The 14,413-nt window shown below is 30.6% G+C and overlaps 4 protein-coding genes across 5 annotated transcripts; 2 read left to right on the plus strand and 2 right to left on the minus strand.

Moving 5' to 3' along the window:
- Positions 1-312: 312 nt before the first annotated feature.
- LOC111425954 (vesicular integral-membrane protein VIP36) lies at positions 313-3,493 on the minus strand. The gene is made up of 7 exons (XM_071194301.1): positions 3,391-3,493; positions 3,125-3,313; positions 2,951-3,066; positions 2,698-2,895; positions 2,481-2,643; positions 2,264-2,427; positions 313-682 (listed from the first exon to the last, which is right to left on the minus strand). The coding sequence occupies exons 2-7, from the start codon at positions 3,240-3,242 to the stop codon at positions 467-469; spliced, it is 975 nt and encodes a 324-aa protein (XP_071050402.1). The 5' UTR covers positions 3,243-3,313; positions 3,391-3,493; the 3' UTR covers positions 313-466.
- Positions 3,494-4,287: 794 nt separating this feature from the next.
- Positions 4,288-6,256, minus strand: LOC111425924 (syntenin-1-like). The gene is made up of 4 exons (XM_023060215.2): positions 5,726-6,256; positions 5,562-5,663; positions 4,752-5,251; positions 4,288-4,699 (listed from the first exon to the last, which is right to left on the minus strand). The coding sequence occupies exons 1-4, from the start codon at positions 5,990-5,992 to the stop codon at positions 4,645-4,647; spliced, it is 924 nt and encodes a 307-aa protein (XP_022915983.2). The 5' UTR covers positions 5,993-6,256; the 3' UTR covers positions 4,288-4,644.
- An 801-nt stretch (positions 6,257-7,057) lies between these two features.
- LOC111425886 (mediator complex subunit 19) lies at positions 7,058-8,094 on the plus strand. Its single transcript, XM_023060180.2, has 3 exons — positions 7,058-7,319; positions 7,411-7,667; positions 7,727-8,094. Exons 1-3 carry the CDS (start codon positions 7,136-7,138, stop codon positions 8,000-8,002), a joined length of 717 nt encoding a protein of 238 aa, XP_022915948.1. The 5' UTR covers positions 7,058-7,135; the 3' UTR covers positions 8,003-8,094.
- A 174-nt stretch (positions 8,095-8,268) lies between these two features.
- On the plus strand, positions 8,269-14,123 carry LOC111425824 (FUS RNA binding protein cabeza). 2 transcript variants are annotated; one of them, XM_023060080.2, is made up of 9 exons: positions 8,269-8,350; positions 8,620-8,838; positions 9,586-9,738; positions 9,814-9,877; positions 10,738-10,766; positions 12,276-12,385; positions 12,700-12,994; positions 13,078-13,417; positions 13,663-14,123. In XM_023060080.2, exons 1-9 carry the CDS (start codon positions 8,338-8,340, stop codon positions 13,700-13,702), a joined length of 1,263 nt encoding a protein of 420 aa, XP_022915848.1. In that variant the 5' UTR covers positions 8,269-8,337; the 3' UTR covers positions 13,703-14,123. The 2 variants fall into 2 exon arrangements, with proteins under 2 accessions (XP_022915848.1, XP_022915849.1); XM_023060081.2 differs by lacking the exons at positions 8,269-8,350; positions 10,738-10,766 and having other exon boundaries at positions 8,732-8,838.
- Positions 14,124-14,413: the final 290 nt, after the last annotated feature.

A 14,413-nucleotide genomic window follows, 5' to 3' on the forward strand; every position in this document is an offset into this window, starting at 1 on the left:
TTTTTATCATTCGCGATCATTTAATTTTTTGTTACGTTTTAGAATATAATTTAAAATTTATTGATGTTGTACAAATTGTTGTAAACCTTAAAAAAAATATTCAATAAATACCGTCATATTTACCACATTCCGTTTTCTTTTTTATTCAGCCAATTGAATATACAATAATATTAACATAATATTACAATTAAAAACAAAAAAAAAAGTATTCGATACACCCACAAAACTTTTTCAACGCTCAATTTATCAATCGAAACAAATCTAAGTTATTAAATATTATTAATTATAAATAAAGAGACTATAATGAATTCAAAAAAATACCGAACCTTACCTCCTCTTTTTTATAACGTGATATACACTAATTAAAAAAATGCTACATATTGTAGAGTCATTTCTTTTACGATAATATCAGTCGTTAAGTTTAAACGAACCGACAAAAAAATTTACCAGTCTTATCAAAAAAAAATTAATAAAATCGTTTCCTGCTTTGCTCCTGTTGTTTTTGATAGAACATGATCCCAATCACTACACATGCAACTATCGCTATCGCACCAATCAACATTAAAAAGAATAATTTAAACCCTGAGAGAGCCGATGGTTTGGGATCGTCGACGTGATCACGTGGTGGTTCAAAAAATGTTGCTGATGGAGTAATTTTTGATCTATCTTCAGTATCATTATCCTATTAAAAAAATATATATGTCGATATCATATATATAATGTAGAATCTTAAGCTGATTCTGAAACTGTCTTTAGTTTTTCTCCATCACGTCCAGTTTTCAAGATATCCCCAAAAATGTTTTCTTTGGTTGTGGGATAACCGAATGAGAGAGCATCATTATGTGCGCAAAAACTGGTCCTCTAGAGTCTTAAACAAGCCTCTGGTGTGACTAGAATCTGTAATATAGTGTCCACTATACATAAAACTAGGTTTGATGAAAAACTTTGTGAAATTATTGAATCCAGAAGGCCCAACATTTAAATATCTTACCAAGTTACGCTAAACTAAAAGAAGGCCTATATTTGTTGGCACTCAAATAAGAAAATTAATAATGCATTCATTTCAACATGGCAAGGGCATGGATTAGCTTCAAATAAACCGTCCATAGATTTCCAACTTATTGCACAATTACCATGCCATAAATGCAAATATTAATTAATTACTTGATATGCTTCATGTTCAACATTTAGAACAGGTAAAATATAATTAATTTCAAGTTTATACTTAGTGCCTGGAAGAGTTAAAACACCTCTTTATTAAAAAAAATTGTTAGTAATAATGTTTCAACTATGTAATGTTTTTAAAATGGCAAAAAATGAAATTTAATGTTCTACAAGATAGAATAGGTAACTTTTTTGTTCATATATAATTCTTTTGATTTTCTTGAGTTGTTTTAGGCTGCATTAAAATATCCAATTAATATCATCAATTCCTCAAAATGTTCGTCTGGTCTATGCAAAACCAAAAATATACTGAACATTGTTACTTGATGAACCGTCATTATTGGTTCATATTTCAGCATATCAAAAAACCTGGTAGGTGTGAATCAAAATGTGTGTAATTGATTAACAATATTCAAAGGATACTTAACTAGGATGAAAAATGAAAACAAAATATGTTTTAACATTTTGTGAAAGTGTTTCAAAGATAGCAAAAAATAGTAAATGCTGGTTGGTGTGCAATATCCAATATCTTAATAATATTAAAGTTGGGAAGTGTAACATGGGAAAAGCTGATTAGTATTAATCAAATTATTTAGGGAATAGAAGAGCCTTGATGGTATGTATCCAAATGGTAGTAATCAACTGAAAATAACTTGGGGTTGTTTGGCAACATAGTATTCCTTGTTCTTGATAAAACTTCTCTAAGTCTCCTTCTTCTGCTTATAAAAAAGGATATATCTTATAGCCACAGTTTAAGGGGAAGTTTCCACAAAATTAAAAACTATTCAAAAACACCTTTGATCAAATTTGATGCAAAAAATAAAGCAAAAAGTTCCAGTTAAGGTTATTTTCAATCAGATGCAAAAAAAATCTTTCCCCTTTTTTAATTATGGTTATGGAGATCTCGACTTTTTGTCATGATACTTTCCTAGTTCCTTTAGACTTAACTAAATTCGCATAATGAACTGATAACTGGACATGATGGAGAAAAACTGAAGACAGTTTCAGAATCAGCTCAACATTCTAAGTTATAAAAAAAATATCACATTCTTTGAGAAAAAATTGATTAAAATTTTCAAACTAGTGTAATATAGCTTACATCTGGTAAATCCAACTCATACAACTTGATTGAAACAACATCATGATTATCTGACAAATCTCCAGTTGTTCCTGATACTCCAAAATAATAACCAGTGGGTAATTTTACTCCAGTTACTTTAAAACATTCTTTCCAAGCGGCGCGATTTTCCAAATCAGTTGATACTAAAAAAAAATATAATAACATTTCCTTCTAACATCCATTTTCAATTTTTAACCTGTTAATGTATCCTTTTCATACTTAATTGATATGTGAGTATCATGGTCCACATTTCTAAACTTCGCCTCACAACCTGCCAATTGAGTATGGGTCCCATCACGATCATGGTCGTAATGTAAAGAACCATTGTTTATCATTCCTGATATATACGGATGTTGATGCTAAATAATAACTCAATTAATATCATAACAAAACAACTAAAATATTTAACTTACTGTATGTGCACCGTTATGATTACTATAAGTATCTAAAATAATAGCAAGTCCATGAAAATAATCATTGTTGCCAAAAACAGGTCCGCTCACTAAACGATCTTTGGCATACCAAATAGCAAATCCATCTCCATATAAATCTTTACCTTTCCCATGTACTTTAAAATGTACTTGAAGTTCCCAGTTTTTAATTTGTACAGGCTATAATAATGGAAAAAAGTTAATTATTTTCATTTCAACAAAAAAAAATTATTACAATAGTATTCCATAGAGCCCCCGATTTTGATTGAAGATCAGGTGTTATCCTTATATAATTATTTGTAACCATTGTGCTTCCGGAAAAGTCCCAAAACGGTATAGTCATTCCGGCGGCTAAAAGTAAATTAATTCAAAGTGACCTAACCTCGAAATCCGGTGAAAAAGAACTTACATTGGTAAGGCCTCGAGAGGCTGTGTTCCCGTTTTAGGAAGTCCTGTGTATTCCAACTTCCCAAGACCACGTTAAAATAGTAGATAATGTATAAAAGGACTATTGTTTTTATGTACATTTTTAAGAAATTTACTAAAACTACAACAACACCGTTTTCCTCAAGATTAATTTGACAATTTTGACATCATTCTGTAATAAACGAGTAAAGATGGCGCTACAAGTTATTATCATTCAAATTAATAAAAATAATTTAAATTAATTACTACCATTTCATTTTCATAGTGATTTGATTAAAAACTCTCAATGTACTTTATGAAAATAGAGCTTTTTATTTTACATTAACATTCCAGAAAATGCGCTTATACAGTCACACACGATTACCAATAGTAACGATCGTCCGACTAAAGATGGCGTTAGTTTGAATTTATTAAACAAAATATATTACTCAAATTTTGTTATTTACTTTTTTTTATTAAATCCATATACCTTAATCCATTCGATTTATAAGCTCAGATATTTAAAACTAGAATTAACACTAGACCTGATAATAAATTTTAAGATTAATAACTTCTTAGTAGCGCCATCTTTTGCTCGAGAATCATTTCTATTGGCTGCTTCATAAAATTTAAAATGTCAAAGCGAATTAATTTGTTTATCTCTACTTTCTTTTTATTTATATGTATTTATAGTATTATTCATTTTGAGTGTTTTATCCATTAAAAATATTATTTAGAACACTTAATAGTATCTTAATGTATAAAATTATTATTATTGATATCTATATATTATTGATATACCAATCAAAATGAGGTAAAAATAGTTTATATCTTTTTAGGAAGGTGAGAAATAGAGAAGAAGTGATTATTAGTGGACAAGCACAGATATTAGAAACATGGGCCGAAAGACTAAACAGGAGAAGTGCACAGGAGTAGAAACTAAAACAGGCCAAGACCCACAAGGGGTTGTGGTGGCAATGTTGATCTTTTTAGGAAATTAGTTTGATAAATTAAAAACAACATAATTTGTCTATATAATAAGGTTTATTTTGCATTGTCGCATACATGCTGTTACAAGAAATATATATAAAACTAAACTGAAAAACGACTACCATCTTCTAACTAAATCATCTCCATTTCATAAACATTTCTCAACTCTGTACGATCTATTCTGGCACACATTTAATCACAGAAACGAATTATACAAATATAAATCATAAACTACCTTTAAGCAAACAGGTTGAGTCTCTTTCAAATAAAACGCGTTTCTTCCTATCACATACACTTACAAAAGACACCCTGTTGACTTATTTATAACTACAAAATGTATGTTTGTAAATGTAGATATTTTAAAAGTGTAGATAAATGTGATATTATATAGAATATAGATAATATAAGAAAAAAAATGATAATAAAAAGGTCAGTAATATAAAAATAACACCATAATTCGTTGATGAATAATACAATAGTACAAATATTATAATGTAAATGTATCAAAAATGAAATGTTAGAAAAAAATGAAATTTAAATTGCAGGAATAGAATGGTCCATAAGGTCCTTAATAAGAGATCCAGACATTCTAAAAAATTAATAAATTATATATGATAGAATTTAATTGAAAACAAACTTACTTTTTAACCATGTGATCATAAATATATGAAGGAATCACAGTAACAGTTACAACAGGTCCACAATCGTCGATTATTTTCACAACTTCTTTATCTTTAAGACCAACAACATTTTGTCCATCAACTTCTAAAAGTTGATGATTAGTCAACAATCCATTTTTGGCCGCTGATGAATCCTTAACTAAATTATTAATTTTTCCGTTTTTGAAATGAAATCCAATGTGGTTAGTGCTATCCTTGTGTAAAGTAATCGTCCTCTCGAATGGCCTATCTCTAACAACAATTGAAATCCCGTTAACAGGACTCTTCTTGAATAGATCATGTACTTTATCCATGGAATAACCAGCGACGCTTTTTCCATTTATTTGAAGGATTTGATCGCCGAATCTTAAACCAACTAAAGCAGCTGGAGAATCTTTTATTACTAAACAGACGAATACTCCATTATCGATTGCTTTTACTCTCATTCCAACTTTATTGTGTTTGTCTTTACATAAAATCAACTGAAAATAATGATTTAAAATTTAAGTAATTCATAAATTTTATCTTACTTTTAATCAATTGAAATGTGGGTTGCTATTTACAACAATTAATTTATAAATTCAAAACCACAAGTTTTGAAAGTATGATGAAACTTTTGCAAGTTCAACAGGATGACTAATTGGAAACCCAATGACTTTATTATAATAACAACTAAGATTAATAGGAACTATTTTATCTAATATAAAATTCATTTTGGGTTAACAATTAAAATGACCTTTTCTAATCAGGTATGAGTCATCTTATTTTGTTATCAAAGTAACAAAGTCTTACCTCGCGAATTCCATGAGTAACCTGAGCCTTTTGCAAACCAAGAGTTTGACTTGATAAAGGAGCAATCATCTGAGAACTATATCCAGATGGAACAATTTGAGCCTATTTGAGAAATAAATAAAAAATTAATTAAAAAAAAATAAGAGTCATAAATTATTTATTACTTGTTGTATTATGGCTATTTGAGAATACTCTGGCATATTAGCTGCAATAACAGCTTCTGAAAGTTCTAATCCCATAAAATCACCCAAAGCTGGATAAACGGTGCCTTCATTCTTAATAGGTGCAGGAGAATATGCAGGGGGATTATCCGCACTCGTTTGTTGTTGATATGTTGGATATTGGTTAGCGTACGATTGCGAAATAACCTTCTCTTGTGCCTTAACCATTTGGTCCATTTGCATATCTTCTAAACTCGGGTACAACGACATTTTCTCGGGCGGTAATAAAAATAAACCGTAACGTTTGGAAGTTGTTGTGAAACTAAATTCTTCGCAGGAATTATAAACACTCTCGGCAATTCCCACACTTAAGCTCTACTACTTCTACTTTTACTACTATACCTATTATTAATAGCGGGAATAACACGTCCGGTTTAACACGACTGAGTCACAAGAAAATGTTTTATTTGAAATGTTGATTTCTGCTTTGTGCCTTTTTATCAATAACTTGATGCGCGTGCGCGATTATTAAATTACAATGAGCAAACGTCAGAGATAAAACGACTACAATAGGATTATTTTCAATTTATTAATTTTTGCAACAATTTTTATTTTAATGATTCATGTTGTTTATTTTTATCGTCGATTTGATTAATATGTTATCTAATTGTATAACAACACGCGATTAAAACATTTATTGTTTAATTTAATTACTTATTTGATTTATAATATAAATTTGTTAGGTTATAATTTTAAAATCAAAATATCCCCTAAAAACATTTTGCAATCAACATTATTTTAAGCGCCAAATTCAAAAAGTTGTCAAAATCAAAAAAATTTGATTTCATATAATTTTTCTTCTTCAGAATGCAATTTTTTAAAGAATTTCTTTATTGATTATTTAAATAATTGTTAATTTACAATAAATTGGTTTTTGATAATGTTTAAAAAATTAACTTTCTAAATGCAAATTTTGAGTATTTTTAAAAACAGTGAAAGTTAAGTTTAATTCTAAAAGAAATACATTGTTCTAAATGAAAATTCGAAAGAAAAGTGATAATTATCAACATTTTTGAGAAGTAGAACAGTTCGTCTAGATATTTTCGTTAAAGTTGTTTATTTTATAAAGTGTAAATAAGCGATTATTTAGTTCAAGGCGATAAATGAGGTTAAATTTATATCTATTTAATTATGTATAATTTGGATTATTGCTTTATATATTATTAAATTAACGAAATTATTTAAATAAATTACTACACCTCGGTTTGTTAAAAAAATTCAAAATTACAACCAACGTTAGAAAAATTAAAGTTCCCAGAAAAAAAACAGTATATATGATTGGCGCGTGCGCAATGTTAATTGTACAAGAAGTGCGACTTGTCAACATTTTAGGCTAAACAACGATGTATAAGTATGATGATGGGTGATCAGTTTCGTAAGGTTGAACAATATTCGCCGAAATCTTCACCGAGAGGGGCGAGATCCCCAGTTGTTTCACGCCAGGATTCAACGGGAACATTAAAAACGACCATTCTATTGGGAAAAAATCCTTCCATTGTCCCCAGTGGACCTTTCTATTTGATGAAGGAACCTCCAGGTGAGCAAGTTGCACGTAAACATTGCAAAATGTGAATAAGGGTTATAAAAATTATGAAATGAAACAATAAATTATATTTCCTTGTCTTTAGGGGACTCAGAACTGACTGGAGCTACGAATTTGATGGCCTATTATGGCCTTGAACATTCTTATAGTAAATTTAGTGGCAAAAAATTAAAAGAGCAGCTATCAAGCTTCCTTCCAACCCTTCCGGGTGTTATCGATACTCCAGGACAAAACGATAATAGTTCATTGAGGTCTGTCATTGAAAAACCTCCAATCGGAGGAAAAGAATTGTTACCATTAACCAGTGTACAATTAGATGGTTTTCGATTACATCCAGGACCTGTAAGCACATTAATTTCTTTAAAATAATCACATTTAATCTGGAAATTTTGTTTTTTTAGCTTCCTGAACAATTTAGGTACGCAAATCAGACCCCAATAAAGAAACACAAGAATAAACATAAAAAGCACAAGTACAAAGACGGTAGCATACCAAGTCAAGAAACCCCCATTACGGAAATCGGCCAGGACACTCACGAAAAGAAACATAAGAAACAAAAAAGACACGACGAGGATAAGGAACGAAAGAAGCGAAAAAAGGAGAAGAAACGTAAAAAACAGAAACATAGTCCTGAACATAGCGGCGGCTTGACCCCTAGCCAACACTCAAATTCTTGAATTATATATTTTTAAATGTACAAATCGTTTTTATTTATGTTTAATTCACACTATTGTATCATAAGAATTAATAAATATTTTCTAAAAATTTATATTCATGTAAATTCTTTTATTTCTCATTATAATTTTCTTTTACTTATTACGAATAAAGAAGTGATTTTGGTATCAAATCGATCCTTTAAAGATAAATTTAAATTTCCCGCTTTTACATTATGAGGTTATATTCCCCTTCCATAATTCAAAAACTAATTGCGCATGTCAATACAGTGTGGCGCTTACAGCTTTGCCACCCGGTCCCTGTGACGCTTCCTATTTCTTGTCAACCTCGGTACAAAATGGTCGATAACCGTAAGTTAATCCTTATTTATATCACCCAAATCTATTTAATCACTTAATTATTTCTTCAATTACATATTAATTAAGTCAAATTCGTTTAAATTATCGCTATATTTTCGATGAGACGTTTTTTTCTTTTCCTTAACGGTTATTCTTCAATTGTTTATGGACGCCATTACTGTTTTTTGTAGCGGCATTTACATTCTAACCTCATTTGTGTTATATTTCTGACATTTTTTCATAAATTCTTTTATATTTGGTTTAATTTGTTGTGGTTATAGAATATAACGGGTACGATGGCGGTAATTATGGCGATTACTCTCAGCCGCCTCCATCAACCGCTTACCCTGGTACTTACGGGAATAATCCTTCGGGGGCAAACGCTCCTTATGGAGGAAATCAAGGAAATGTAGGCGGTTCTGGTGGTAATTCTGGATGGGGACAAAATCGAAACAGCGGAAGTGGCGGCGGTGGAGGGTATGGAGGAAACTCTGGAGGAGGTATATATATTTTTAGTGTTCTTATAAGCTTAATTTTACTTTTTTTTCATATATTGTTGACATAGGCATGGAAACAGTTTATTTAAAAGGAATTGTTGCCTCCTACTATGTCAAAGATTAATTGGGAAAAATGATAGTCCTTTTATGTTTCTTTATAAATAGAAGGGTAGAAATTTTCTCTACATATTTAAATATTTTGACCATTATTTGGAGATTATAATTATATCTCCATTTCTGTTCTTATTGAGAGATCTGTTAAGGTACTGGAATGTCTATATTTATTAGTATAAATTAGACTAGTAGTACACATGGTATATTACTTTGCTGATCACTTTGAATTATGTTAATACATCCATGAAATTATTTATTGATGTCTGTGTTAAGTTCTCAATTGAATTGATTTTATTTAGAAAATATAACATTGTAGGATTTAGACTAAAATTTTATGTTAACAGTTTTTGAAAACCATGATAAAGTTAACCAAAATATTGGGAATCAGAAAAATGTAGACTTTCATCATTTTTTTTTTTTTTACTTAATTATGTCATATAAAAATAAAACTGAAGTTAATTATTAAAAGCTAACATTTTTACTATAAGATATAATTAAAAAAGAAATAAATGCATTTGGGAAGTTTTGACAGTGCTTTTTCAAAACTCTTTGCCACCCAAATGGTTAATTGGTGTTTTATCCCATTTTTTTTTTAAGTGTATACAACATTTTAACATTTCTAAATTTATTTTATAGGAGGAGGTGGATACGGTAATCAAGGAGGTGGTGGAGGTGGATATGGCTCTGGAGGAGGAGGTGGTGGTTATGGCGGTGGTGGAGGAGGAAATTATGGCGGAAATGGAGGAGGGGGTGGTGGAGGTTATGGAGGTGGTTCAGGTGGATATGGAGGTAAAAATCAACATTATATTTCTTATATTATCAAATAAAATTCTTGTTTATTAATTATTTTTGATGATTATTTAGGTCGTGGAGGTGGTGGTGATTATGGTGGTAGAGAAGATAGACGAGGAGGAGGTGGTGGATTTGGGTAAGTTACCAAATCTTCATTATATTTTATATTCTTAAAAGAAGATGTAAAATAGTTTTCATAACTGTAGAAAGTAAACAAATCTTTATTTAAAACTGGCAGTTATGAATTCTATTGATTTACTTCACCTGTTAAAAGAAGTTTTGAAAAAGATGTTTTAAAATGAAGTATGGAGTTTATCAACATGGTGAAGTAGTATTTTTTTTGTTATTTATTATACATCAATGAGATTGATGATGTGAATTTAATTGTGATGGTTAAATCTTTTCAGAAGGATTTTTTTTAACTAATTACTTTTTAATAACTGTTACGACTTGACTTTGAAAAGTTCATCTAAAAGAAAAAAAGGTTTTTTTTTTTTTAATAAAAGGGTTTCTTTCCTTTGACAATGAATATGTTGAAGGATATTGGGTAAAATAAAACAAGGTATACAAAAATATTCTTTGAAATAGTAAAGGTACTTATAAAGGTTTTTAAAGAAGTGTTCTTTTTTTGGTAGAGAGGGTATAGTAATTAATAAGTAAATATAGTAAAAAAAAATTGAAAATGACAAATTGACTGACTAACTGACGAAAACGGCGATATTATTACTAAACAAATTTTTCAAAATTGGTTTTTTACAATAAGGTTTATTGCTTAAAATGGGGTTTTTGATATTAAAATAACTAATGGTTATTAAAAAATAAGTGTTTTATAAATTAATGGACTGGACGAACGAAAAAAAACTTGTTTCCAGCAGAAGAACTTTTGACTTGACTATGCGGTACAAAGTGCGCGCCAACAAAATGAAGTTGGCACCCCGTGTGTGTTGTCACCCCTCGAAGTCTGCATCTACTGATCATTTCCTCCTTCTGTTTTAGCGGTGGCGGAAGGGGTGGTTATAACAAAGGTAAAAGCACCGGGTCAAAGTTGACCGGTGCGTTTTTCACTACACACTTTATTTATTTGGTATTAATTGTATTTTTGTGAAAGAGCCTCCTTTTCAATGTATTTTTAATATTAGAATTTATTTTCAATTTCTTTGCTTCAGTCCTTGAAACATTTGAATCAGGTTGAATCATTGAATTCATACTATTTTTTTAGCAGGCTCTTTCACTCCTCCTACAATGTTAGTATGTGTGGTTGCGTTATATTGCTTGATTATAAAAAAAGTGTTTGGAGTTAAAAATATCGAAAACGTTTATCAAGAAAATTTTCAATAAAATGTGATTAATGATGTGTTGGTATTATATTTATGGTTGATTGGTGAAAGAACTTTAAACAATAAATTCTATTAGATTGTATTATTATTAGAAAACGAATAAAAATACATATTTAATGTGAGACCTCCAATTTTAGAGGCGACCATGAATGAATAAGAAAACATCTTTATGCAGGTGTATCTAAATATCACCAATAAAATTATAAAAATGGATTTTAATATGATCATGATAAGCTGATGAGACAGCTGAAAACTATCAGATTACTCACTGGTTGAGATCTCTATTAACTATTCCCCCCTTTAACTTTTCTTTTTTACTGTTTAATGTGAAAATAGGGGAGAATTGACATATTTTTTGCAATAATCTGAGAATTAACGAAATGAGCAGATTACTTGCCAATTTAGAATCTCCAACTAATTATAAAATTAATATAAGTTCGGCAAATAACGTCAAACGTGACTTAACGCGTTTTGATTTCGCAATTTCCACAATTTGAGTTATGAACGTTTGATGCAATGATTATTGTGGCAGGAACATATTAAAGAAACTTTAGCTACCTGATTTGAAACATAAATGACTACATTAATTTTACAAATGCATACCTCATTGATGAAGGATTACAGATTAGAATTTAATTGACTTTTTGAAGTCGTCTATAAGAATCATCTAACGTTTTACTTTTATTTAGATACACACTGTATAATTAAAAAGTTACAAAACACAATTTGCAGATTTTATCTCAGACATGAAATTTGAAAGATATTAGTAAATGCAATATGTTCCAAATAATTGGTTAAAATTTTTAAAGTGCAACAAAGGACATTGTTTTCATAAATAAAATAGTTTCGCACAAAACTTATCGCCTATAAAATTCGTTTCTTGGTTAATAAAGATCAAACATTTGAAACTATGAAATATTTAAAGGTATTGATTGCGTTAGGTAACTTTGTATTGTGTGGTGGCATAACATTTATTTGCAAAGATTTTTTTTGGATTTCTTTTACTCTAAGGATTTAAAATAAACGATACTAAACCGGCATTATGAAAATCTTGGTCATAAACGTACATAAAATGTTAATCGAGTTAAAACAAAACGTGTAAAAGGGTTTAGATTTAATTTAATATTTCTTATCACTTTCCTTTTTTAATCATTTGTTTAAGTTGGGTACAGTTGTCTAATCCTGTTTGATTTACAGGCTCTGGTGAGATGGTCGTTCAAGAAGACACTGTTTTTGTATCTGGAATGGACACTGAAATCAATGAAGAGGAAATTGCTGATTATTTTGGATCGATTGGTGTCATCAAGGTATAATTAATTATTTCTTAATGGACACTCCATGTTATAAATCAACCTTCATGACTAGGACACTTTAACAAAGTGTAGCTTGGTCAGTGGATGAATACTTTTGCGGATTGCACTCTGTGCTTGAACATATTAATAATTCAAGTCCAATTTTGAAATTCCGCTAAATTAATATATTCCAGACTTCCTATTCCTAGTTCACATTTTTCTGTGTGAATTAGATTATATTGTCTGTTACATTTTGTATTTTATAACACAACCTTTCTTAAAAATAATTATTTTGATTAAAAATGATATCAAAATAATGATTTCAACAGATTGATAAGAAGACTTCAAAACGTAAGATTTGGTTATACAAAGACAAAGCTACCGGAGTTTCTAAAGGCGAAGCAACGGTCACTTATGATGATTCAAATGCCGCTCGTTCCGCTATTAATTGGTTCGATGGTAAAGAATTTCGAGGAAGAAAAATAAGCGTCCAAATGGCCACGAAAAGGGATAATTGGAGTGGTGGTAGAGGTGGAAGAGGACGTGGTGGCGGCGGACCTGGCGGTTATGGCGGTGGTGGAAGATCCGGCGGAGGAGGAGGAGGAGGTGGTGGCGGAAGAGACAGTATGTAGTCTTATTTATTCATTGTTTTAAATTTAATTTTTACAAATATAATTTTTTTATAATTAAAATTATTTATTTTTTAGGTATGGGTGGTGGAGGAGGTGGCGGAGGTCGTGATCGTGAATCCCGCGAAGGCGACTGGAGATGTCCCAACCCTGACTGTGGCAACACAAATTTCGCCTGGAGAAATCAATGCAATAGATGTAATGAATCCAAACCTGAAGGAGCTGGGGGCGGAGGTGGAGGAGACGATAGAAGAGGAGGTGGTGGAGGCCGCGATAGACGAGATGGCGGTGGAAGAGGTGGTGGAGGTGGATTTAGAGGTGATCGAGGAAGGGGTGGTGATAGAGGAGGTTATGGTCGTGGTGGACCAAGAGGAGGTGGTGGAAGAGGCGGTTTCGGTGGAGGTCGAGGGGGAGGAAGGTTTGTCTAATTTTTTTAATTCATTTTTAAATTAGTTTACCCAAATTTTGACAACAGCTTAAAGTTAATTCAGTACTTTTAGTTGATGTAGTTTTGGGTTAAATAAAAATCCTCATTAAACGCACCATGTAGTTAATATTGCACATGAGTGTATCCTGTCGGAGGTTACAGCACTATTTTTCTCATCTAAATAATATCTATATTTTATGAATTTGTACTAAATTTTGTTCTTATAATTTTTGCAGAGATGGAGGCGGTGGACGTGATAGATCAAGACCTTATTAAATTATCAAATTTAAACAGCAAGGCCGCAATATATACTACAACGTTGAGTTCTTGTTTGCGTTTATTAGTTTCTAAGTTATTTAACTTGAAAGGAACTGTTTAGAGCTAACAAAAAAGAAACTTAGTTTACAACTACACGTATTTATGTAAATTGACTTGACTGTGGAAGTTTAATGGTGTAAAACGAAATCTCTTCGAATGTTGTAAATAGAAGAGCACAGTGCTTAGTGTACAAAAAAAATTTGCCATTTTCACCTTCCATTTGTTATTTTTATATGATGTTTATTTGTAAAATAATTCGGATAAGAAAATTGTATTTTGAAAATAACCTTCTTGTGGAGGTGTTAATTAATGCATGTTTTTCATTTTGAGATTTATAGTATTAAGAATTCCAATAAAATAATAAAGACGTTTAACGTAATATTTCGTCTTCGTTATTTTAAAATCCTTTATCATTAATATACTCCTAAGAAAAGGATTACTTCTGTTGGTGAAAATAATTCAATAAGATGATATGATTCTAAGTACCAGGGTCGATATAAAGAGATGTCCAGGACGATGTTGAAAGAGATGAAGATGTCTGAAATGCTGTTGAGAGGTGGTAGGAATGATATTGAGGAACAATCAGGTCGATCTTAATTCATGTCCAAGACGAAAATGAGAAGTTCCAGATATGATATTGAACAATAATCCCGTGCGATGTTAAGCTGT

Source organism: Onthophagus taurus, chromosome 2, assembly GCF_036711975.1.
Source record: "Onthophagus taurus isolate NC chromosome 2, IU_Otau_3.0, whole genome shotgun sequence".
NCBI lineage: Eukaryota > Metazoa > Arthropoda > Insecta > Coleoptera > Scarabaeidae > Onthophagus > Onthophagus taurus.

Bases quoted from the DNA above. Each gene is read 5' to 3' on its own strand.
- LOC111425954 (XM_071194301.1), bottom strand. From the start codon at position 3,242: ATGTACATAAAAACAATAGTCCTTTTATACATTATCTACTATTTTAAC. The intron at 2,428-2,480 runs GTTAAAAATTGA...ATTTTTTTTTAG, and splicing joins TGAAAAGGATACATTAACAG to TATCAACTGATTTGGAAAAT. The intron at 683-2,263 runs GTAAGCTATATT...TTTTTTTAATAG, and splicing joins ATGAGTTGGATTTACCAGAT to GATAATGATACTGAAGATAG.
- LOC111425924 (XM_023060215.2), bottom strand. From the start codon at position 5,992: ATGTCGTTGTACCCGAGTTTAGAAGATATGCAAATGGACCAAATGGTT. The intron at 5,252-5,561 runs GTAAGACTTTGT...CATTATTTTCAG, and splicing joins TTACTCATGGAATTCGCGAG to TTGATTTTATGTAAAGACAA. The intron at 4,700-4,751 runs GTAAGTTTGTTT...TTAATTTTTTAG, and splicing joins TATGATCACATGGTTAAAAA to AATGTCTGGATCTCTTATTA.
- LOC111425886 (XM_023060180.2), top strand. From the start codon at position 7,136: ATGATGATGGGTGATCAGTTTCGTAAGGTTGAACAATATTCGCCGAAA. The intron at 7,320-7,410 runs GTGAGCAAGTTG...CCTTGTCTTTAG, and splicing joins TTTGATGAAGGAACCTCCAG to GGGACTCAGAACTGACTGGA. The intron at 7,668-7,726 runs GTAAGCACATTA...TTGTTTTTTTAG, and splicing joins TTCGATTACATCCAGGACCT to CTTCCTGAACAATTTAGGTA.
- LOC111425824 (XM_023060080.2), top strand. The intron at 9,878-10,737 runs GTAAGTTACCAA...CTTCTGTTTTAG, and splicing joins GGAGGAGGTGGTGGATTTGG to CGGTGGCGGAAGGGGTGGTT. The intron at 12,995-13,077 runs GTATGTAGTCTT...TTTATTTTTTAG, and splicing joins AGGTGGTGGCGGAAGAGACA to GTATGGGTGGTGGAGGAGGT.